The 26,531-nt window shown below is 44.2% G+C and overlaps 1 protein-coding gene across 2 annotated transcripts in view; it reads right to left on the reverse strand.

The window, feature by feature from the left end:
- LOC144121877 (rifampicin phosphotransferase-like) overlaps positions 1-26,531 on the reverse strand; it is a 145,248-nt gene that overhangs the window by 115,169 nt on the left and 3,548 nt on the right. Inside the window, exons 1-9 of one of the 2 annotated variants that reach the window (XM_077655297.1) lie at positions 25,446-25,500; positions 23,630-23,814; positions 22,314-22,564; positions 17,296-17,361; positions 7,474-7,584; positions 6,423-6,535; positions 5,085-5,137; positions 2,460-2,512; positions 2,042-2,157 (exon numbers count right to left, since the gene is read on the reverse strand). In XM_077655297.1, the coding sequence (XP_077511423.1) occupies positions 2,042-2,157; positions 2,460-2,512; positions 5,085-5,137; positions 6,423-6,535; positions 7,474-7,584; positions 17,296-17,361; positions 22,314-22,564 (763 nt within the window). In that variant the 5' untranslated portion in view covers positions 23,630-23,814; positions 25,446-25,500. Of the gene's footprint in view, positions 1-2,041; positions 2,158-2,459; positions 2,513-5,084; positions 5,138-6,422; positions 6,536-7,473; positions 7,585-17,295; positions 17,362-22,313; positions 22,565-23,629; positions 23,815-25,445; positions 25,501-26,531 lie in introns of those variants that run through there. The other variant, XM_077655296.1, reaches the window with a different exon arrangement.

The raw sequence follows: 26,531 nt of genomic DNA on the forward strand, positions 1-26,531 counted from the left end.
CCACTGAGCTCCGTGGCGGCTCGTGGCCACGTGGCCACGTTTGGTCACGTGGTGGGCAGGAGCTGCTTCTTGTGGCAGCGCTGCGCGCCGGCGATACCGAGCTGCAAGAGCTGTGCGCATGCGCCGTGCCGAGAGAGGGGGGGGGGAGTGGAGAGGGGGAGAGAGTGAATCCACGTCCAGGGACGAAAATGAAGATGGAACGCCCAGTGAAACGGAACGGCGAACAACTGACTTTGCAATTTGACTGACCGAGTTCCACTCGGCCAGATGTAGCTCTCGCGTCACTCCAGGTTTAACCAGAGCTAAATCACAACCAATCTTTTTCTTGAAAGAAAGGTTGCTTCACAATCCAATCTTAAGGTCACAAGATTCTAAAAGTTACGAAGCATTTTATTTTAGCAGGGAAGCATAACCTTGAGTTATCTCGAAGGCAAACCAAATTGCATTGACGTAATAGACGAGTGATGTTTTCGAAGGGCTAAGCAAACCATGGCGCTTAAGTAGGCATTGTTAAAGGCCTTTTGTAATGCATTCGTGCTGAATTTCTTGTACTTTACAATAGCAAGCTTTACGCCAATATGAATGCTTAGCACCGGGAACAATCAATGCTTTAAAATGAATATGTGAAGAGTAGACTGTAATTAATGCATTTTCTTCATTCCTGTCAATATGCCAAATCGCAATACAGTTCCCCGGCAAGCTCTATTCGCTTGCGGCCCGTGACATGTGCTCAAAGCTGGCTGCGTTGCATGGAAATTCATACAATTTAGCTTTTTATTTAAAGAGTTGTTTTTAAAAAGGTTATTCTCCAGATTTTTATCGTATATTGTATGTTGAAACCACGGCCAGGTAACGGAAAAAACAAAGGGAGGGAAGGCTAAGGTGCGTTAGCGGCACAAGAGCTTTAGAAGTGACGCTTCCTATGTACGTTGACAAAATTGTTAGCGTTTTATTCATCTGTGCCACGCCATACAATATGAGAATATCGGTACCTTGATTCACAGAATTCTATTTCATTAGTGTCGTAAAAAACATTCCGCTTTCGGTATTTTTTTTACTTCTAAATATATTCTCTACTAATATTAAATGAGACGATGTGTGAATTTTAAATTGCATTTCAAGGCGAGGTTGCCTACCAGAGGTGAATCTCACTTGATGCAATCGTCCCAAACAAACATTGCTCGATATTGGTCAGATGAGCCGCACGAGCATTAAGGAATCTGGCAATAATTTCGTGCGGATTTGTATGCTGCTCAGCGCCTATAACCACTCTTGTGCCGTTGCAGTCAAGATTTATTTCCCTGTTTAATTGCAACCTTGAACGAAAAGAGCTTGTTTCAGGTAAATGTTACAATCACAATCTATCAAGGTTTTGTTAAACAGGAAGTCAATATTTTATACCCTTTTGTTTCTCTCTTCGTGGAACCAAGGAAATATTACAGACCATTATGCTAAAGGGCCCTATTCTTCATTCCTCATATTCATCTCAAGTGTCTCAGTGACACTAAAATCCTCCACACGCTGTTTGCACAGGAAAATCTCAAATTTAAATTCCCGCTTCAAATCTCCGCTCTATGGGCATGCGCAGGGCCGGTAAGAGTTTTTATCAACGTAAAGCTTACGAACAAAAGAGATCTCTGTGAAGCATATTAGTGATAATATTGTCTTTGCGATTTCTTTATTCATTTCAATTGTTTGGCAGGAAAAGCGACGCTTCCATGTGTTTCATGTAATTCAAAAGATCAGTCAGATGCCTAGCCACTCCTTGTTCAGTTCGGAGTTTCTGAGAAACTATTTGGCTTGAAATTAGACTGCCCATATTCGTGCATTTCTATGAAAGATCATTAAATTTATGGTAACCAGGTGGCATACAAAAGTTATTTTGAGAACTAGTTGAATATCTATTCTCTGTTGCTAAAGGGAACATAGCATTTCCAAATTATAACGTATTCAGAGCAGTACTGACCAAATCTGTTTACTTGTTTGCTATATTTATGAAGGCTACATTCGCTTGTGTTGCTCTTGGAATAAGATAGCTTACGGCTTTTAACGTGGAGCCTGCCGCGCCCAGATTCTTTCAAGTGCTGCGTTCCTAGAAGACTCTTGGTGAGTGGCTGCATAATAGAAGACGGCGAATACACAGAGCCGTAGGAAATCCTGAAAAAGAGCCAGTGAATGCATTAGTCCACGGCATTCGCTGACAACTGAAGGAGAAACATTCACTGCTTCCATTGATATGATGATGCTGATGCTAAATAATATGTTCAGAAATTAATTTCCTCGCTGCTTTGAGGAAATTACGAAGAGACTAAAGAGATTACAACAATCTGGTAGCATACTTCCAATAGGTGGCTTTTATGGCAGAAAAGGTAATATCGAATCAACCTATTATTCACTGCATGGCAAATTATACGCTAAGTTCTTACTGCGGTGTCATATAACGAAATAATATTGCTCACCCATTCTGTCCGCCGTAATTGCTTGAATACACCAAATGGTACATGTCACCATCCTGAAAGAACAGACACATTTTAAGATTTACAAGAACTTATTAGGTAGCGGTATAATTTCTCATACGACATGACTGGAATGGTTCCGCATGGCCAGCGCATGGTTGGCATTGGAGCCTTTAATAATTAACTTAGTGTGCACCGAACAATGGAGAACATTTAGACTAGACCTCTTCGACAAAGACTATAGTTAGGCCCCTGAAAATGCGTGGCATACAGTCGAGCCTGCTTATAACGAACGTGATGGCCACGCGGATCGCGTTCCTTGCATCCGGTGTTTGTAGCAAGTGGAGTCCGCGTACTCGAGCAAAGAATACTAAATGCGCCGAAGTGGGTGTTTATTTCGTAAAACTTGCAGCATGCGTGTCTATTCCTTCAAAGCAGACTCTACCGCGTGACTTTTCAGGATCTCCAGAGCTGTCATGTTCTCCTCGCCAATATTGTTGCCGCAAAAAACATGGTTTAGGGACGGGATATAATTAATCGTGGATGAAGAGTCCAAGGCAGTTGGTTGATGGTCTGCCACAGCAACGAAATTCCTGGCGGTGGGGGAGCCCTCTTACTTTGGGTACACCGTCTTGATCAGAATCATTGGACAAACGGCACAACACCGATCTGGGATGCTGCCCGCGAGAGCGTAATGAACAAAAGCAACATCCAGCCAGCTAGGCATCAGCGACGCGTTGCCACAAGCGTACATGCGCATAATCACGTGTTTTTCGACAGCATCATGCATCATTACTGGGACCATGCAACAATAAATGTAGCGCAGCGCTCGTGCGCGATTAACTCTCAGCTGCGCTCTCCGCTATCTGGCGCTGCTTGCACGATGTAGCTGCACTAAAGGTGGAGCCGACTGGGCAGGAGATAAATACCATAAAAACAGCGTGGCCAGCAATACGTTCACTTCTCAGATTGCTGCTGTTAGCAGACCCGCTACCATGCGCAGTAGCTTCGCTTTCGCCGCTGGCACTATGTTACGACCCCCCGCGCTTCCTCTTCCACTTAGGATGCTTTACTCAGCCGGCACACACGCAGGTAATGATGGACCTTGTAGGCAACCCGTGCACTGCGGCGGTTAGCACTTTAGTGCTAAGCGAAGTGTTCTTTCCAGTGTGGCGTCGCGGGACTGAGACACGCTTTTCGATCTTCCGTCTTGCTGGCAGCACGAGTTTCTCAACTTCGGGGTAAGTTATGGCGCCTCCTATTTTGCTATAAACGAGTGTTACGCACACAATTGTTGGTTATATGTGAAAGGAATTGCCATTTCTCTAATTTAAATTTTGACGGTACTAGCACACTGGTTCGTAATAAGCGAGAGTTCGTTACACCTGCGGCCGTTATAATTGGGCTCGACTGTATTTGCTTCCACGAAATGTACCAAACGGCCGCATGTTCAATTTACAGATGGGGAGTATTTTTCACCCTTGATGTGTATTCAATGTGTGCTCAATTGACATTCTTTAACGCCGTACCACTTGTCTTCCTTCCGCAATATTTTTCAAAAAATCGAAGCCAAGAATCGCAGAAATCATAATTGTTACCTTCAACTATCTATAAGCGCCTATTTTGTTCTTATTGTAACCGTTATTTGTAACGTGGTGGGATGCAACGTGGTGGGATGAGAAGGCAAATGTTGGTTAGTCCACCGATCATTCTATTTCAGAGGCAAATACTGCGTCTATGAGCAGGTGCGAACGTGTTAATAGCCTTTTAAATCATAGCAATCGATTTCATCTAGCAGATAAGAATTGTAAACTGCTTTTATCTCCCATTTGATGACAGAGACTACTTACAGATAAGAGGTGTGTACAGTGCTTGAATACGATTGTTCAAAACTCATCAAGCCGATCCACCTAACACTTGGCTTAGCCTGCCGATCGTGCAAAAGCGAGAGGACCTGATTATTCTTGCGTGCACTAAACAAGCCTTTGACGGCTCTTTTCTTCGGCAGTTGAAATTAAAATGAATGACGATGATTTGTCAGAGCTTGCATTTCGCCCGCAGAGACTGACACGCAAAAGGACACCTTTTTACAGCGTAGAGCTCTGTTCAGAGTTATTTTATTTTTCTTGTTAATGCTAGAGGCAGAAAAATAGCTAGTATCGGTTTGGCCGTTCAGGCATTTAACAAGCCTGGTGACTAGATAGCCGTTCCTCAAAGGCCGTGATAAACCAGGCAGCGCGCAATTCTATGACAACAGGATTCGTCATTTTCGAAGTAGTCGACACCGTCGCAGTGGAAACAAAGAAAACGTTCATGAAAGAGCGCTGACTCGTGCTTTCGAATCCTTATATTCCACTAGAACAAACCATCTAAGCGAAACATACAAAGGTAAGAACAAACAAGAAATATTTTCATGAAAAACCTCTTAGTTCGAGTGGTGCAGTTTATTAAGGGGCGGATAAAACGAACTGTACAAGCGACTTCATTTGTCCAATGCTCCCATTATGGTGCTGTAATCCGGTAAGCGATGTTAATGCCCATAGTTTTATGCAGATTTTGTCAAGACGTCCACAAAGTTGTACCTGAAGTGCAAGACCACGTGCCTATGCAGAAGGAAATTTACTTCACCTCTAAATATCCAAAGTGGTGCTCCTGTTTTTGCGGATCATCAGCAATGCGGCCTGGAATAGAAATGTGAGGTGTAGCCGATTCAGAGAGCGGGAATAAAGGTTGGAAATATGCAGAATGGCAATCTCAAAGATTTTATTACATTGTGTAAACATTTACTCCGTAGATATAACTGTGACTGTGAAAATAAGCGTTTCTGCTTATTGTAGTTCAATCGATTTTAAGTCGGCTACATCGTGGGGACGAACTTGAAGGCGAAATTCTAACTATCCGTATTTATTTCTGTAGTAATGGTTTTTGGTCGCAGCTTCCAATGCAATTTTAGCCTTTGTAAAGTGCTGTTTGTAAGTAAATCAAATGTATAGACACTTTTCCGCTGGTCTATCGTTTGTTGGAAGACAGACGACCTTCGCTGTCTATATTATCAGGCAGTGCGAACCTCTTCATCCGAAACCTACAAAACGATGCCGACATACTGCAGTGCGACATTTCATTTTCTCTCTCCAGCATCTGGGCACTGGCTAGGGTTATTTGGTTGTAATGACAAACGAAACGAATTCTGAATGGGAGTAAAGTAGACATCTGGCTCCAGTCTATGAATTTGCCGCATGCTAAACTGCAATCGAATGTTATACAATTATTTGAAATCAATTGAATGCAATTCAAATGTGCACGATCCACGGCAAAAGGAAATGTCAGCAGGGGGATTGAAGGGAAGCTTCATGAAAGTTCAGGGTTCAAATTAACTTCATATGTGTGCAGTTCCTGTTTGAAGAAAGGTTTCCTTTTCATGAAAACACATTTTTGTGTGGGCCTTTGGACAACACATTTGAGACATCGAGAGCACCAAAATAACATTAGAGCAGAGCGTTTTCCAGGACTTCTGGAGCCACAGGAGCATAACAATACGTTTTCAAACTGGAGTTCTTAAGAGAAATATCCGCGAAATGTTGAAACAGAAATGCGCACTGCATATAGTTATAGAGAGAAAAAGCTGATGATCTTTTTGAGCAACAGCAACTGATTAGCACTGATAATAATATCAGCAGGAGGCAGAGATGAGCGGGCTCGAAGGAAACAGGGGAATGGCGTGGAAAGGGATCTAAATTGGAGCCCAAGAGTTTTCAAAAAAGAAGTGGACATCCAAACAAGGGTGGGTGAACTAGGTGCATGCAGCAAATAACTGGGTGTTTAGGGCACCTAGAAAATTTGATAAAATAACGATGCCGAATAATTCAAAGGCTCCAAGCAAAATTGTTGGTAATGGTAGTGAACTTTTTCTCTGCCAGGTGATAAAATAAAACCTCTGACTCAAACCACGGAATAATCAGAAAGTACCTTGTGTCCTCACTTTGTAACCCCACAGGCATGTTTCCTTGGTCTGGCCTCCCACTGTTAACTCCCCGGCCATCATGCCGGCTTGATCGTGCCCGTCCAAGTCATCAACCAGCCTGCCAGAAAAAGAGCAGGCATGCTGAACGCAGGGGATATTCGCAAGCATCGTGAGTTTCGGAGCAGTTCGTTTTACACCAAAGTTCTTTAATACAGAGAGTAATATTATTCTAATCACAAAATTCCATGGGCGCTTTGCTTGGCGTACACCTTAATGTATGACGTTTAGTTCAAAACCTGCAGTGAAGTAAGAGAAAGGACAAATTTCACCGTAACATTGCTCAATGGGTACGGTGGCTTATTATTATTTAAAGCAACCTTCTATTTTAGGGTAATGAGGAATGTACGACGTATTATCTCCCATTCTTCAATGCTAGGTTACCTGAAGAATGCTGACAGACTCACATACTTTTTCGCCTTTCACTAAACCAATACAGCCACGTTTTCGAATCCAACCAGCGAGCTCGACCACAATATTTCTTTGTAGATTGCACTGCCTCGGATCTCGTCTATACAAGTAATGTAAAAAAGAACTCTAAATATTTTCCTCACCTTAACTGATTTTTGATTTATTCAATGCTGGCTGTTCTTATTTTGTGGTTTTCTTACCTCGTGCGAGGCGCGCGATTTATTACCCTTTGTATGGGCATTTAATTTTTTTTGCTTTAATTCGGGTGTTAAAATTAGGATGTATGTGCCAAGTACTTCTTTATTATGGCTACCTATCGCAATCTCTGCTACGGGTTCTGTTCGTATGTCCCCGGCAATTGAGCAGGAGCCGGATAATGACGATCCTTTTGTGAAAACGTCCTTGTGGCACAAAGTATTTTAGCCCGTTTGATGCTTATTCAGGAAACACTACTGCTTGTTAGCATGTTGTCGCTTCTTCCACCTCAGCACTGAAGGGAAAACCAAAGAGTAAATTGCCACGTAGTGAGAATGGCGAGCGCGAGCGAAAGGCGAGAAGGGTTTTAGGGTTGGAAGTGAATGGTCTTACTTGTTGATATTACGAAGCATCTTCACCAAAGGCAGCTTGGCCATGTTTGATGCAAGGTGTGAGGGACACAGTTCTGTCGGCATCTCGAGAGTGTGCGACACCGTTGACCAACTGCGTTCAAGGAAGATAGGACAATATGCAATTATTTAGGGCGCAAAACCGCGTTTTCTTGAAACAAAAATAAACAGCGCACATATCACTTGCCTATGGAGAAGAAATTGGAACTAGTCTCACACACTGTCGACCAAATATAAACATGGGAGATCGGCGTTCAAAATTCAGCCTTTAAAGGCCGAAGCGGTCGTGGCCTCAATCCAGTTCCATGCGCGCTGCCGTTTATGACACTACACGACTGCATTTGCGGTCAGAAAAAGCCATTAATATTGAATGCAAATCCGGTAGTGGTTAAGCACAACTTTATTGTACTGGCGTCGGCACCCATATGTTCATTCGAGAACTACAGTTTCGCTATTATGTTGCGAACGATATCAATTAAAACTGATTTAGGGGCTGTTCCACAGTTCTTGCGTTTGGTATTTTGCTCTATTACTGCTCTTGCCTTAATAATTACATAAATGCGTCGAAATTGTTATATATAACAGCCATGCTTGTGAAGCAACGAAAGCTTTCTTTTTTCTTGACTGAGAAACTTCAGTACTTAAGTTGGAACAGACTGCCCACAACAATTCCCTATTGGCATATAGTTATGCAATTATTAAGCAACAGACTGATCAGCTGAAGTATGCCCCTGAGGAATTTATCCACTTATTTATTTTATATGAAGTTTTAACGCGATGGCGTTAAGGATTCCGTTCAACTGAAAATCCGGCGTCGTCGTCGGAGTCATGAACGAAAATTCCCTAGAGAAGCAAGTGGCGCAACTGCCACCTGAGGTTACGTTGCCTTATGACGTCATCACAGCCTGCACACCGTGGCAAGTGGCATCCTTCCCACGGGATTGTGAGCAAAATATTCATCATGACGGCAAGCAGTTAAATTGAGGATTTATAGCGGAATGTTGCTGGGGAAGAGGAATCTAAGTTTCGCAAGCGCCATCAGTGGCTTTGTTTCAAGCAACCACCCGTCAGGGCAGTGGCGCATCGCTTAATAGCTACACCACTGCGCCACAAATGATGTGAGGACTTCCCGGGGTCTGTGAATGTAATGTATAGATTGACCAGTTCCGCAAATATGGGCATTACCTCTTAATGGCATAGCGCCAAACCCTTAAGGCGGAACGAAATACCCCCTTCGGTTTCTTACGCTTAAAATCGATTCTTAATTTTTTTTAAAAAGTTTACTAAATTATGTAATGATGACATGCCTTGCACCAAAAGTTTGAATCATGGTTTCCACCTGCGGCGACTTAGGGTGCTTTGCAGTTCTTCTTTTCACCATTCTGAGGAAACAAGCTGAGAGAGTTTGAAATAAAATGAATGTATGTAGTAGAGCTTCCTTAGTCAATGGCGCCAAGTCGACCGTAAGAATGTCATTTCGACATCAGTCCTAGCCCTGTTTTCAAAACGTGTGTCCTGTGTTTTCTTTTATGATTTTCACATTCGAAAGTCTGAAGACGGCAAAAAGAGCTCAGTTAAGTAAATCCGGCTATAAAACAATTTGTTTTTGCGAAATCTAGCTTTCAGATTACTAAATTTTTTTCCAGTGCCTACAGAGCAAATATGACATGTATGCATAAGGACAGTAACTTTTACCGCGCCCGTATTCTTGATGGCAATACCGTGAGTGACTTGTAGGCTTTCGTTTAGCAAACAAGCAGTTCGTGCATTTCACGTCAGCTGCCTTGTTAGAAGGTATGCTTTGGAAGGGTGCCTAATTTTAGAAGAAATTGTGTTCACAAAAACGCGACTATAAAGTACGAGACGCAAAGCGCTCACACTCTGAAACTGAAACATCAGGCGATATTGAAAGGAATTTTTCAAGCAAAAGCTGTATTTACGAAATATGTCAAATCTTATTTTATAGATTCTCAAGTGCATGCATAACGGTGTTTATTCAGGAGCTTTTTTACAAATGATTAGCGAAGACAAGGTGGGGATAATGATTGAAAATGGTTCAGGTGGCAATTTGTTCTAATTTCTCTATGTGATTTTCTGACGCGCCACGACTTTACAGTGCTGAGGTTGGTGGGAAAGACTACTGCACTTGGTCGTTACCAATGACATATCTGTGGATCTGATCCCTTAGGAAATAAACCTGGACAACCAAGCTTTGGAGCCGCAAATTTTACGCCCTTTCGCTATAGCGGCAGTGGCCCCTATTTCTAAATTAAGGCTCCATTGAAACAGCGCAAAAACACGAGGGCAAATTACTAAAAAAAAAACGCTAAGTTACCAGATTCCAACTGTCCTCTAACATCAGTCACAAGTTTCATGTTTTATCTCTCTAATAGCAAATTTAAAAGATGCATAAAAAAGCAGTTAATAGATGGTGCCGTAAACTAATTACGTCTTTGTTTGGTCCTCAGCGAACGCATGTTTTTGCCTTTTCGAGTTGATTTTATGATTTTTTTAGTGTTTTTGTGTCATGTTTATAGTTCGCTTCGACTGTATAGTGTACTTTGTTTTCATACATGTAATTTCTTTGGTGTAATACTGTTGTATGTTGTAAATATGTCGTTTGCTATAATGCCCTGCTAAGGTTAGTTTTCTGTATTGTGCACTGCTGTAGACTGTACTAGGCAACTGTGACGTCTTCAGGCCTAACCATCTTTTGTCATAGCTCCCTGTTTTATTTGCGAAAGAGAAATACTGAACACAAGCTGTGCGGTTAGCTTAATATTTTTCGCGGTTTCTAACAACAACCGCATGGAGGCTTGCCTTCAAAAGACGGGAATTATGTCATAATGTTAAGATTTTTCGTCGTGATGTAATATTCGTAGTAATTGTCTCATGGTCTTATCCCTTTTTCTCACACCTTTGTCGCATCCCGGCATAAGAATATACATCCGTAGAACCTTTGACGGCATTACTTAGTAATTTGAGCGTGAGGGAGTAATGACTTCGTCGATAAATTATCGCCAGAGGCGGCTGCTTTAATATTCAGCCAATCTGCGGCACTCCTATTTAATAATACGAAAGCATTACTTGGCTATGTCGGCGTGGTCGTGTCATCGAAACTGTCCGCAGCAGTTGTGGCGTTTTCAGAAGAGGTACGATCAAACAAATGGTTCTAATCGATATAGGATAATGCGCAAAAAATTATGTCGATAGTGTGATTAGTTCATTAACTAGGGCCAAAAATGCCGAAAAACCGTCGAAACAGCACAGACGTCGATATAGTTAGTGGGCGGAAAAACAGCCGTTCACGGCAAAATAGTGAAAAAATAGGAAAGATGTGGAAAAAAGTTTGAAATGGGTTGAAACGTGATTGATGAATAATAATTAATCCAACAAAAAGTTTGATTGACAAGAAATAATTTGTTAATCTATTTGAAACAAAAGTCTTTGGACGGAAGAGTAGGCTGGACGGGGATATAGTATGGGGAGGGGAAAGCAGCAATGGCGCCAAATTCGAAAAAACGAAGTGTGTGATTGAGGCGAATAAAGGTGTAATCAGAGTAAATGTGAAGCGAGGCGACGAGTGCCAAGAAGGCGTCAACTTCCAGTGCGAGTCGCCGAATTGATATCTAAAGTTTTTGACAAAATTCATACAAAAAGGACGCAATAGGCGAGATGGCGGGTGATGTCGTCAGTGCTGGAAATTTATGCATTTGCCGTGATTTCTACAAATGGGTTGAGTGATTCTCTGGTATGTTGTGTAGAATTTCTAAACAGTAATGGTCCTTGCACGAAGTGCAGATATTTGTAATTTGAAAACCTTCAGCCGCGAAAATGAGCTTCAATTTTACCTTAATTGGAGCGATATGTTCTAAGGCTAAGATTTCCTGCCTCTGCGTAGTTGTGGCTGCGAACATTGTTTCTTTAGGAAGGGAAGGGTGCACTGTCTCCTCGGTGAACAACTAAACAGCGCTGTGAGGAAAGAGATGACAGAGGATGAAACTAGGCTCCGTAATGGAGTGCTCGCATTGATGTCGACCGCTTTAGGTCCCAATGTGCTCCGACATGCACAGCACAGGTGCGTCTGTTTGCATTTTGCCTACGTCGAAACAAGGCCACCACGGCCTGAAATGAGCCAGCGTCGCGCGTCAGGCCGGAGCACAGTACGCGATAAGGAAGCGTTGTGCAGAAAGAGAGCACGCTTGGTTTACTGCGCCGTTCTGCATCACGCTCTAGATTTTTCACTTTTTTCGTATTCATTCACGGCATAGTTCACAGCCCGCTAACACGGACAAGCTGCACTAAGTGCGTTCTGGTATCCCAGTCGGCTCTCATTCAAATCTGCTATGAGGCCATAATAATTAATGCGAAAGCATTACTTGTCTCATTACGAGAAAAGCCGGTGGCATGTTTGTGTACTCGCCGATGGTGTAGAAAATCTCAATGATGGCAAGAAAAATTGCGTGACGTCATCAAGCGGCCGTATGACGCACACAGCAAGGCGAGTACCGCCACTTCAGATAATCCAGTAGATGTCGTTAGTATATGTACTCGCCACTGGTCGACCTCCAAGGGGCGCCAGTTTTCCAGAGATACCAAAATTGTGACGAATCCGTTTGTCGTACAGAGTTCTGGGTGTCTCGTGCTATTTCTCGTTGCATATAGCCTTTATGTGCTAGTCACGTTGAAGGAGATCTAACGACAGGGATTCAAACCAACGACGAACCCACCTACAGTTTTATGCCTTCTCAGACTGTCGTGTCAAAGTTACAATGCGACGGGTCGTACAGCATTCCGGATGGTGCCACACCACCTGGAACGCTGTACGAAGAAACTGGTGCTTCACAATTTTGATACGACTGTCTGAGAAGGCATAACATTGCAGGTGGATACGTTGTCGGTTTGAATCGCTGTCACAGGCACCTGAAAGGCTATAAGAGGCTGTGGATTTCATGAACTCGTAGAAAAGAACTTTAATGCATGTGAAACACTACACGTAAAAATGCACTCATGGACAGTAATACTTTCGATTTGCCATACGTAAGCAATCTGAAGTGCGTCTGCCGATTTTTTTTTTTTTGCCGGGTAGCCCGCGTGCAATACAGTACAAGACTGATCCTCAGTCTAGTCTATTGCTAGACAATCGGGAACCTCGCCACTGATGGGATGTGAAACGGGGAATGTGCAGAAAGTCGGCCGTTTCGTTTATATCACCATACTGGCCAATTGGAGGGCGTTGCTAGAGGAAAACATCCGCAAAGACACTGCCATATTCGTCGCTGCTTTCACGCGCATGGAACAGCAAGCATGAACAGCCAGCATGCAGTAAAGCGCATCAAAAGTGAACATTGGACGGAAGACGAGGAGATGGATTTGATATAACTTATAGGCGACTAACGAAGTCTTTATTTAGTAAATTTAATTCCACTCTCACGAGAAGAAGGCGCCTAGGGGGTAAGGGGCAAGGTGGTTTGTGGATGGCGCTCTTGGAGGATGGTGGTGGGGGCCCCTAGCTTAGCTGGAGGCTTCACTTAGGCTTTCACAGTAAAAGATGCCGTTGGCGAAAACCCTCAGCGTGAGAACCACTGCTCAACGCTCAAAGCGGAGCTCTGTGGAAGTGGATGTTGGAGGTTTTCGTGGAGCAGCTCTGCGAGATAGCCTCTTTCAGCCCGGCCAAAACGAAACTGCTGCAGAAGCTCGTCCTCGTTGAAAATTTCAAAGATTTTGGCGAGGTCCCAAAACAGACGTTCTAGGCGCATCAGGAACTCGGCAATGTGTTAGAGCGAGCCAGCCGCGTAGCAGCCATGTTGAAAAAATGCCAAAAGGACTGAAATTACCTTGTGTACGAGTACGGTACTTCAAATCTTGTTCCAAGCGTATTTAGCAGGCTTGTCCCCGCCTAGCTGGCTGGCATACGGCTTCTACAAGAAACATGGCGCCTAGAGAAGCTTAAGACTTCATTGAGAATAGAATACATTTGAAGAATGGAATCAGACAGAAAAACCGAACACCGGAAAACTGAGAGAACCGTGCAACGACTAACAACACACATGCAGACACGCACTCTGTGGTTTTAGCGCAACTCTCTCTTTAAGTGATCGGACGCAGCCGCCTCCGCAAAGAAAAACCTATGATGTATGAATGGTGGCGTCGTAACAGTCCTCTGGGTCTAACCCAGAGTTGCTTCCTTCGGTCGCTAGGCTAAGCGTTAGCGCACTGGGAAACTTCATAGCTGGTTGAGGTTTTGTTGCTAGTCCCGCAGTTGTCATGTGCGTGTGAAGCTCGCTTGAGACGCATTGAGGAGCAATGTCGTGCAGAAGCTCGCGCGAAGAACGCGGGGCGCAACTGAGCGCTTAGGGCCCACATACGGGAAGGGGCGCAAGTGCAGCAGTATGCATAAACCAAATCTTCTAATTATGCAGAAGCATGCATAGGGAAATAAATAATAGAAAAACAGGGGAAACTAGCCCTTATTATCCGCATTTCCATGAACGTGTAATAACCATGTAATCGCTTGTCGCATAGCTTTAGTTTATGTATGGTGCAAAGACGTCTTATCTTAAATTTATCTCGCTTGTACAGTAGCGGGTGTAATAAAGGAGCAATTACACCCAAGGGCAGCCATGGTTACAAAAAGCAATATAGCTTCCACAGGAACTTCGAGTTCAAAAAAAATCGCCCTGTTTCGGGGTTCGAATCCGGGAACACCACTTCAGCGGAGTGGTCGCTCTACCAACTAGGCTAACCGGGACGGCTAGGATATGGTAGGGCGAAAGCTAATTGATTAACAGCTAGAAGTGGGAACAGTGTTCGTCCATTACTGGTCAAATAATTTCTTGCACTATTATGAAGTCTTCCCTCTTAGCCCAGTCGGTAGAACGTCTGCTCATTTGGAGTGGTGGTCCAGGGTTCGAACCCCAGGCCAGGAAGGATTTTTTTAGCTACAAAGTTTCTGTGGATGCTGTATAGCTTTCCTTTGTAGCCGTAAGGATGCGCAGGGGTGGACGCCAATGCGTAATTGCTCCCTTATTACAAAAATTTACTCCACCTTGAGGGATTCTCCTAAAACATTAGACCAACAATACCTGCTGTTCTCGCTTGAAGACTACGGGTTGCTGAAGTACAGACGCCTGATATACAGTGTTGGCTTTCGAAGCGGTCGGGAAAGGCAGGAGAGTAGTGGCCCATTCTTTATGGCACTTCACTGTGATGCACGTGCTGGCCGTGGGCTTTCACTCGAACACTTCACGTGGTAAGGTAGTCAAGAATGTACACTACGCTGCTACACTTCCATCCCATCTACACCCACTCAGCTCCCCTGCACTACTGCTGTACAACCTCCGTCTTTCTTTAACACGGCATCCAGCGCGAGAGAAAGCCTTCTCTTTTCGCCTGCCAAACCATTTTACCTACGCGCCACTTTGAATGCCCAAACTGTTACACGCTAGCAGCTTCATATATGCACATCAGTGGCGCAGTTGCAGGGAATGTGCCGCATTTCCGTCGAACGCATAATCTTCTTTGACGAGCATCGGAAAGTTTCAGGATCCGAGAAAGTGGCTTGTACCAACTAAGACTATTCTCGGAGTGTGTTAAATGAACAATGGCGAATTTAGAGTTCTGCCGTATAGCTTAGCTGCCTAAAAGCGAGAAATTGGCTGCCTGGTAGGTGTGGCAGTAAAATTTATAATTATATTTGTCATACTATATAAATGTTTTTAACCCTGCTAACTACACTTCTGCATCGAACACCTGGTTCTCTGCCCGTTTTGCAAGAGTGTGTATTGCCCTCCGTTTTTGCTACTCGAGACACCTTTCTGTATGCTTTTCGTGGATATCACTTTCTTATGTGTGTAATAACTCTCAACTTGAAGCAAACATTTCCAAACAGCGACCTCTTCGTACTCGCTCAAGGAATGTTTACCTGACCCCATACAGCTGAAACCAATATGGTCTCTGCCTCGCGAGAAAGAAATAAAAATAAGTAGGACAGTGGCTTCAGCTCGCTTATCTTGTCACGCGCCCCATGTTTACAAAGCAGTCCGAGGACCTATCGGGTTTCCGCATCAGCGAAAGCACTCGCATTATCGATATCTTCCCACTCGCAGTTCGCGACCCGTACTGATAGGCACCGAATAACCTACACCTCAATTTCGCATGCAGGATCGAGCGAGCTGTGACTATTGGCTTCGCTAAATGCGGTATTCGAAGTGCTAGAACATCCGAGGCCGACTGTGCTAACTGTTGTGCAATTTGCGTCGTAGGCCTAGGTGTGGATTCAATTCGTTCTCGGCTACGCACGGCTCCGTCGACAACGTTGGCCGGCCGAATATACTCTAGCTTGCCTTCGTTTAGCCGCAGACCCCTGACTGCTATTGCACATAGGCTACTTGCGGAGGATACTGTTCTTTGATTAATAGCGCGTAGCACATGTGTGGCATAGAATGACTCAAACGGTGCCCCGTGCGCGAGCGTCTCGTCGTTTGGCCAGTGAAGCAAGGTGAGCTAGGCAAGCAGAAGTTCTGCAGGCTTAGCTGCGTTCCTTTTCACGTGACAGATTGCGTTGCTGAAGAGTGAAAATAACAAAGGCGGAATATACGCATGTTTTCCATCATAAAACAAATCTACCTAGCGTGCTCCAAGTAAAATGAACTTGGCCAAGAGATTCCAAACTCTTCGATATTTAGGAAAATCAGCTCTAAAATTGTGCTTACAGAAGCCTTGTGCTTCGTGAGTACCTGGTGGGATAAAGCGCTTTCTCGCGCCCATTGCAATCATCACAAGGACATTGTGCCCTTTTACCCGTTACAGTGGTATGCATTGTGACACTTCATGCACGTGCACCAGGGCAAGACCACGGACAGTGACGTTTACTTATGGCCACTGACCGCGCCATCCTGTCATTGTGTTCCCTCGGAATGGTTCCCATATTTGGACATTACGACCACCCATGTTGCTATATTTGTTAGCCGCCGGCGAGTAGATCAGGAGGGAAAGGGGGCGGACAAAGGCAGCGGCCGCAAAGAGGAATGCAGACAGCGCCCAGCGGCAATGGCGAACGAGGAGGGGTGGGGGAACAAAGAAACCGAGGTTTGAAAAGAAGGAGCCGACGGGAGAAAGAGGGAGAGCGGTTGGAGCTAGCGGAACGAGACGGTTGGAAGACAGCAAGACAGAAGACCAGGGCACCGGCACGACCTGAGATCCCTGTGTCTAGCCGCAGACATCGAGCCCTTCATCGATACGTTCATAGAGCCGTTCATTGAGCCCGTGTGACGCCACGCCGACGCAGCCTCAGTGACGACGAACGCAAGAAGTCCTGTAGGAAAGTCAAGCCAGTTAATTTAATATATCTAAAATTAATTTCCCGAGTCGACGCTTCCATCTCCTCATGCTCAGTGTGGACCCAGAACGAATTTAAGAAACCGATTCATTACATACTAGGGCCAGAAGTTCGCTCACACTCAAATCATTTGGCAAAAACTTCGCTATACCCATGGTGAGAGGAGCGTGAGGCACTGACTATCTGGACTAAAATAGAACGACCTTACTCGAGGGCAGCGCCCGTTGGGGAAACGCATTTACCTCAGCCAGCATGGTAGATAAATTCAATGGCGATGGTCAAGGGCCGTGAAACACAGAATGTTTATTTATGTTCGAACATATCAAAATTTATCGAAAAATTGCTCTAACATATCGCTCTATCATATCGGCTACATTGAGATATGTTCAGGATGCAGGATTCAAAAATTTGTGAGTGCTCTTTATTTAGAAAAAAATAATAAAAAATGCAACATGCGTTACTTACATAAGACCGACCTTCACGTGAACGTCAGACTCCTGTGTTGTCGAACCTCCAGCTTCAGAGTGCTTTCTGTCAGCCAAAGAAAACATGAAAAATATAAAATGACGCGTTTAACGTTTATGTGCACAACAAAATATTCATTAGGCTGAGACCATAGGAATCGCAATAACATTTAGTGCACATCAGGAAAGCCTTCTCACGTAGCAACAGTTGCTACTCCAGGGGGCAATCACGTGCTATTTCTGACTAATTGTTAAACAGGATAGACAGAACGAGAGCGAATTAGTAAGCAGTGGGAGAGTCATATGAGATCATCTTTCTTTGTTCACGCATTGCAGAAACAAGCGCAGGGTATTAAGCTGCTTGTGACAACATATATTTGCAGAAAGTGTACAAACCATGAATCCATGGAAAGCGTAGGGAGTTTTTTTTTTATTTGGGGTATGATGTATAGGAAACTATTGAAGTAATCATTTTCGAGCAGGCTGAGGGTTCGGATTTCACAGGTTGCATATTGTTTGTTTAATCATATAATGATAATGATCAAAGTACTTATTTGCCACTCATGAGCATCACAACTTCAAAGAAAGACTCCTCTCATTTGTCTACACCCTTAATAAATGCTGGCTTCCTTTATTATATATTTGCGAAATAAATTGCAAGATTTTACTCGCAAAAAATTGTACCTAGGAAGTTAAAACTAAGGTTTTCATCCCTGTACAAACAAAATGCAAGCATCTGACGCTTTACTCAGTAATTTACAAGAAGTTGGCAATTTCTGTTCGCCCAGAAAAGTTGACAGTGCCTTAGTATGTGCAGCTTGAGTTTTCCAAGCCGCGTTGATTATAGTTTGCACGAACAGTAGTGAATATTCCATCTAGCATTGTGCGGCGGGACGCAGTAGCTACGGCTTAGTCGTAGAGGCACGATGGAAAAAATGCGCATGGAGCCGGATGGCGTTGCACGAAGTGCCCCACACATGACAGAAATTAATTCCAAAGTTTCCAATAAAGAGTTTTCCAAAGCGTACATTGTTTCTTTGAAGGCAAAAATGTATTACGCTGAAGTGTCTGCTAAGGGGTACTAAACGCTATATTTTGTCTAATCAGGTTGCGTATATAGAGCTGCTTCTCGCAGCTGACATAATGTTTAACATTGCATCACGTCTGAGTTGAACCATGTGTTTGTGACTGAGACCACTATTCGCAGCTCAGTTGCTGCCGCCAATACAAAAACTCTATGATAAAATGCTATTGAAAGTACATAGTCTCTGTGCAATTTTCTTTCCCAGCGTGTGCTAATAACACAAAAGTAAATCTCTTAACTTTCTGCCCATAATTTTCGCCTTCATCAGTCTAACTATGATGCACTGGAAAACAAAGGAATCAGCCATTTCAATCGAATTAGCACTGTCCTGTGCCAGGTGCGGACATCTTATCTCCGCTAACTTCCTAATCTAATTCTTCCGAGTGATTATGTAACGACCCTGCTAGGCTGGCTTTCTCTCAGAATGCAGTTCATTACCATAAGGGGCTATCGGTTACGTTGCCTTAGCATTGTATGCCCTGCCCGTGCCCTATTCTGCCACGATGTAAAAAACTCTCCTTTGTTATTTGACCCATTCTTTCCATTTTCCATCGAATTTTATTCGTTCCCTTGCTTTTCTTCTGCTCGTGATTAAATATTCTTACTCTCCATAATATAATTAACAGCCTAAAAACACACTCTTGAAGCCCGGCAGACAAAATGCCTCAGTGAAGTGGCCAAATAGCAGAATTGAGACTGCATTGTTATGACATTGAATATTTTGAGTACGCCGTCGTAATATCTTCAATCTGAAATACATTGCCTTGCCCAGAGCGACTTGTTCACAAAGAGGGAGCGACAGTAAGAAATCATTCGTTACATTCAGCTCAGGCATCGCGTGATCAAAAATACTGAATCCGGCGAGGGCAATGGGTGTCTGCCACACTACCAATCAAGATAGTGTTGTAAGAGGGGTTTTCTTGCGTGACAGTAAAGAAAAGTAACTGCGCAAGCTACAACCGGCTGAGGTCCTCGGCAACACGCGAGGCGATTGACAACGGAGACTGTAAGATTATAACGGCCATGGTACTACTTTAAACAGGAAATACAGCGGCGCTCCCGCTGCTCTTTGACGATGAGACCACGGTACTCTTCCTTGAGCCCGCGGTTAGCAGGTGGCGGCAACGTCTTCTGTGCGGGCACAGCCAACGTGCAAGGTGCTCCGGATACTCCTTTCTCGCTCTTGAGATACTTCGTGACGTATACAGCATTCATCCGGCATTGATGTTTGAACACTGACTGCCGCTGATGCGTCCGATCCGGCGTCTACCGTGGCGTAGGAGTTGTATGCCTTGCGCGACCTTTGCTTTGAGCCGCAAAGCGGACATAGGCGCGCGAGGTGTTCTAGGCCTTGTCACGTGATCTTGCAGCAACACCAACCAGCAGCCCCGGCGATCAACCGGCAAACGAGAGAGAGAGAGAAAGACAAACGGAAAGGCATGGAGGTTAACTAGGCAGCGCCCGGTATGCTACCCTGCACGTGGGAATGGGAAAGGAGGGAGAGATAGAAAGGGGAGAAAACCGGCACACGAACTATTAACCTAGCCACGCGGGACCTCTGCTGTGATCCTCAGAAAACACTAGGCGGGCAGTGCGCGTGATGAGTGCTCTAGCTGCATTACAGCTCAGTGGTTGCTCATGGGTCAACAAAGGCCGTCTTGGTTGATGTATATATATATATATTAAGGACCAAGCACAGATGCTTTGTGCATTACCTGACGAAGGCCGGGCCCCGGCCGAAACGTCGTTAATAAATCTCTGTTTCCGCTCGTGTGCCCTTTTCTGCATTAGAAATTTCTGGATCCGGGAAGACTTTTAGGGAGTGTACACACACACACACACGCACACGCACACGCACACGCACACGCACACGCACACGCACACGCACACGCACACGCACACACACACACACACACACACACACACACACACACACACACACACACACACACACACACACACACACACACACACACACACACACACACACACACACACACACACACACACACACACACACACACACACACACACACACACACACACACACACACACACACACACACACACACACACACACACACACACACACACACACACACACACACACACACACACACACACACACACACACACACACACACACACACACACACACACACACACACACACACACACACACACACACACACACACACACACACACACACACACACACACACACACACACACACACACACACACACACACACACACACACACACACACACACACACACACACACACACACACACACACACACACACACACACACACACACACACACACACACACACACACACACACACACACACACACACACACACACACACACACACACACACACACACACACACACACACACACACACACACACACACACACACACACACACACACACACACACACACACACACACACACACACACACACACACACACACACACACACACACACACACACACACACACACACACACACACACACACACACACACACACACACACACACACACACACATACACACACACACACACAGACACAGACACAGACACAGACACACACACACACACACACACACACACACACACACACACACACACACACACACACAGGAAATGGGAGTATTAAAAGCAGTAATTGGTCTCAGGCTCTCAGGGACTCAGGCTATGAGGCACGCCGTACTAGACGACTCCGAATAATTTCGAATACCTGGGTACTTCTACATGCACTGCCGTCGCAGAGCACACGCGCACGTACTATTTCGCCCCCATGGAAATGCGACCGCCGCGGCTCGGATCGAACCTGCGTTTTTCGGGTCAACAGCCAGGCCCATAACCACTGAGCCACCACAGCAGCTTGTAAAAAAAGATAGAGCAGAGTGGGGAACTGATGCGCCAAACTCAGGACTTGCGGGTCATTGGTGTTTACTCAGAAAAGAGCACTTTTTTCTGAAATAGTATTTAATGAACGCTTTAAAACTTATAAAGGGAGCAAGGTCGGCTCTTTACAAAGCAGCTCCTTATCCTTAAGAAATTATTGGGAGGAAAAGCAAATAAAATTCGAATGAAGGGCAGTAAAGTGTATTGAATAGCGATGCGGATTTCTCGGTTCACAGGAAAGTCATACGTGCACAGGAAGGTAACTGTTACTTAAATCACGGGCAGCGGCCATTTTTTGTTTACAGGAAGGTCGTTGCCCCTATTGATTATATGTATAGAACGTTGATTCCAAAAGACAGCCGTATTTTATAATGTCGCTTTCATGGTATGGAGGGTAGCGGCAGCAATCTTAATCCGGGCATGTATTGGGAGAAAGCCAGGATGGAATAGAAGAACCAAGTATTGTTTAAAAAACGGACAGTTTATGTCTCGTGCGGGTGGGTAGAACTTGTTTAAAATAATAATTGTAGTCATATGGCTTAGATAGGGCAGGAGGATGGGTTTCTTTACAACAGAAAGAAAGCGAACAAAGAAGAGGGGAGCTTCAGGGTGCTCAGCCAACGTTCCGACTAGAGGACTTTACATTGGCGTCCACACGAAGGCAACTCGTATTGCCAAAACGTTGGCTAAGCACAATGAAGTTCCCCTATTCCTTGCTCAGTTTGCGTTTTTATAGCAATAATAGTTATGTAAATATCTTTTTTGCAATAAAAATATCCTATATTGGTCGGTTCAAGCTAATAAGCAAATGAACCACGACAAAGCCTTCAGTTTCTCAAGCGGCTTCACGCGGGTCTCACACTGCTTTATAGTTAACGATAGGTGTACGAACACTCAATTAGTAGGAATACATGTGTAATTTCGAGGGAGATCCTTACGTGCAGCTTTCGCGTTTATTGGGTTCCATGGAAGCCGTAATGCAGTAGTGTTTCCCGACAAACTAACGCTTTTTACCTCAGCAGTCCGTTGTAGGCTATTCGCCAGCGGCGGTTGGGGGCCAGACACTGGAGCCGCAGTCCAGCCGCTGAGAAGCTGCTGCCCGCACTGCGGTCCAGTGTGAAGGAGCAGGGCAGTGTGTAGAGTGCTCCGTCTGAGGTGCACAGCGCCAGCCAAAGCTCGGCCACGTGGTTCGAAAAGCGACGCACACTGGCTATCACCCGCTCCCCATCGGTGTTCATCCCGCAGAAGAGTACCCTGTCTTCCATCTGCAAGGGGAGTTGGAAGTCCGCAGCTCATTTTGGTCAGCCAAGTGCTAAAAGGGGCGCCAAAGAAAACTGTACACACTGCCACTTGCGGCCGGAAGCATCAGGCAAAGCAATGCGGATCCCGTTCTATCGGTTTTCAAGAGTTGAGGTGCATGTTTGAGGTGATAATATTGTCAGGAGCTTTGATGCAAGCCCGATAACAAAAAATTCTAAAATTCGCGCAGAGGAACATGGGTGGCAGGGTCATCGAACGAAAAAAGAAATGTGCTGATGCGAGCAGTCAGGCAAAGCACTTGCAAGCTGAGTCTTTAATAGAACCAAATAAGTTCTACGCAGAAAAAGGACCTAGTAACGACCCGCCAGAACATTACCCATGTTAAGAGCTGGAACAGAGGTTGCTGCACAGGACCAGTATTTCAACTGCAACTCAAATGCTTGCAAAAGACAAGTTTTGGTTATTTACTTACGCCTTCAGCGTTACAAGAAACATTTTCGACCTTCGCGCATACTTAATGGCAGAAGCGATAGAGGTGTTTAGATTTCATTTGCATTTTTCAAAGCACTTTCTGAATTAATGCGTGGTGTTTATTCATTCAGTAAATCTTTAAACCCCGTAATAGTGTTGACTTAGCCGGATATATCTGCATTGTTCTTAGTTTTGAAGTCCAGCTTTCTTCGACATCGGTTTTAATTGTGCAGCAACTGTGGAATATAGGGAGCTACTGTTGTGAACATACTGATAGGAATGGCCTAATCTTCTGATGGGTATCAACATCTTGTTTTCAAAATTTGCCCTCCGCTCGCACCAGTTAGATAATTCTGCCATAGAAAACCAAAGGGGGGCGTTTTTGGTAATTAATAGCAAAAAACTGCTTCTGTCCAAAGGGCAATTCGCGGATATATTTATTGCTACAGTTCAATTTTAAGATACGCAAGAATTGTACTTAGACACAAAGTTTCCTTCAAAAAATTCTGTTGTCCAGAATATCTTGGTATGTCATAAGGACATGTCACATCTCCGAATCAACTCCGAATTGATTCCTTGAATTCACAGAATCAGCTCACCTTCTTCAGATGCTCTTTTTGGCAAGGGCATTCTCTCTCCCACTCCGCAGGCGCACAGACCGCGCCAATGTTCACAATGTCGTCATGGCTTAGAGGCTGCAAGTATTCGAAGTGGCGATGCCTTTTCCGCAATAGGTATGTCAGTCGGGCAACGGCGACAAGGTAGCGCAGGAGGTGTCCCAGTCCTGTATGAAAAAAATACATTCCGTAGCATGCTTCATGATGTGGTGAAGGAAGTAACACTTACAGATATTCGACGCATCACATCAAGGAGCAAGCGATCTCTTGATGCAAGAAACATAGCTCTCATTATCGCTCAATAATTAGGCAATCAAATACCGGATTCACTAGTTTAAGAAGTCTATCAAATAATTAGTTTCATTTTCCAAGCTGGAATGTATTGAATGCTGCAACACTGTATGCCACATAACCGTACAAACGAATGAAGCGAAATGAAACTGCAGAAATCACTTGATTTGCGACATCAATGAGAACGTTCGATATGAATATGCAGGCGAGGAGGTAACTGAAATTGATTGACAAGCGCAAGAAATAGTGTAATAAAACTTGTATTGAAATCTGCAGATAGATTGGTTTTATGGGGTTTAACGTCCTAAGGTGAATCAGGCTGTGAGGGCCGCCTTAGTGGAGGCCTCCAGATCATTTAGACGAACTGTGATTTTTTATTATGTACTCACATCGCACAGTACATGGACCTTTAGCATTTCGCCTCCATTAAAATTAGACCGCCATGGCCGGTCTTGGATCCGCGTCTTTCGGGTCAGCAGCCGAGCACGATAGCCACTCAGCCACCGCGGCCTGGCATATTGACTAAACGACAAAACTATTGGTCTCATGCGACATCACTGTTTAACATTTCAAGAGCAGTTAATATCATGCTTTAAAATTGTTCTCATAATTGATCAAGTATGCCAGACATTTGCGGCTAACCACACCGAAAGGCAGTATATCTGGCTTCAGTTATTACAGAAACGCACCATCAGTATAATTGGAACACTGCCCTGGTTAAACCATTCGAGGAATTTGCACAGGTGCTATTATGCTGTTATATTGTCTGCGTAGAATCTATGTATAGCTATAGACTTATCGTAATATAGATAAGAAGGAACTAAATATAATGATGCCGTAAAATTGTTGGCCGGACTGGAAAAGCACAGCTCCGTGTACCTGATGAGCCACAAAGAACAATAGAAAGGGGATGAATGCCTTACAGGTTTCGGGAAACAAAAGTGTGAACTTACACTGGCAACGTGGTTAAATTTTTCTGCAAAGGACAGCAATTTCTGTATAGAAGATATTTTTTTTAACGAGCCTGCGCAAAATATATGTAGGGGACTCGAATATCACCATGGTTTTCTTATTTTTAGAACTGCTTTGCACATTTCGTCTCTCGTCTAATATTTATTCCCGATGTATTTTAATCATTTGTTATGTAAGGTTAAACTTGCATGCATTTTTCCACGGAAGAAAAATTTCATTACTGTGTGTTTTTTGTTGATGTGTGCACATGTTCGAACTACGTATATTTCATTGCCCTTAATACTTTCCTTTATGCACATGTGGAATTGCCCCTACAGATGTAGCGGGGATTCAATTGATAAAATATTCTAACTGCACTTGTGGTTTCCTTATTATTTTATGCGCTGTCCTTATTATTTATTTTATGCTGTGTTTGGGCTTAGTAAGGTGTATTTTCTCGCTTTTTGTCCATGCTGCAAAAGTTTTTATGGTGTATACAGACTACTATTACAGCGAATCGTTTTACGCAGCATGCGACAGAAGCTCCGGATATTACCTGCTAACAAAGGCCGCACTCGGGCCGGTGCTTGTGCCGGATATTTCTGCTGACACGTGGCTAGAGTTAAGAAGATAAGCAAGGCCTTTGAAAGTAGTACCACTCCTGCTGCGTTCGTTGCTCACATGTAGAAATCACATGCGAGATATGCGGTTTTACGACGTTCGCCTTCCACCCTCTCAGTCCGCACTCATTGTGTTGCTCCCATTAAACTTCTATCAAGTAGCTGCGAACCATTTTACCCATAATAATGATGTTAGGCCAAATAGATGCACAACAACTGGCACAGCCGATAACAGCCACAACGCATGCGACATGCAGAGATCACACGAGCAATAAATTCACCTTTGCAGAGCTAGCTGCAATCTGCGCAATGTTTTCAACATAACACCATAAAAATATAATGCATAAATTTCAGGTATTCAAGTACCGCACGAACACATGTACCCACTGGATGCAGATATTGTCAACGCACAAGAAGAATGCCTCCTTTTGTCCGAGTAGAGGAGCTGCCTTTTTTTTAATAAACGTCAACAGCAGCGCCGTCTCGACGCCTGGCGTAATGTTTGGTAAAAGATCAAAGTTCAAACAATAGGCCTCTACAAAAACGAGAGAAATTTATACCCTATTTTGATTACAAAAAGGCTATTTTTAGGCAATACAGCCACAATCGCTTTTCGAAGCTAAATATTCGGTTTAGATTTGTATTTGATAAATTGAACACTTTTCTCGCCGCTAATTACCATCAATATAAGAGGAAGAACTGAGTGGAAATTAAAAAAATTGGAGAAATTCAAAAGTCGCATGAATTGCGGCAGAGGCAAATCCACGAAAATGTCTCGTTGCAAAACAGAGCATTAATCACAGAAGAATGCCAACAAACTATTGCTTGATAACAAAGTTGATATGATAGGCCATAAAACTTGCCGGGCCACCTGAGCTTCTCCTGAGTGGTATGACCCGGTAGCGTTAATGGGTTTATGCCCATATATGAAGAATTGATAGTTCTCTACATTAAACGTCCCTGTGAATCCTCATACCACTCCTAGCGCAGTGTTGCAGCGGTTAAGCGACGCGGCGCAGCTT

Source organism: Amblyomma americanum, chromosome 2 (genome assembly GCF_052857255.1).
Source record: "Amblyomma americanum isolate KBUSLIRL-KWMA chromosome 2, ASM5285725v1, whole genome shotgun sequence".
Taxonomy (NCBI): Eukaryota; Metazoa; Arthropoda; class Arachnida; order Ixodida; family Ixodidae; genus Amblyomma; species Amblyomma americanum.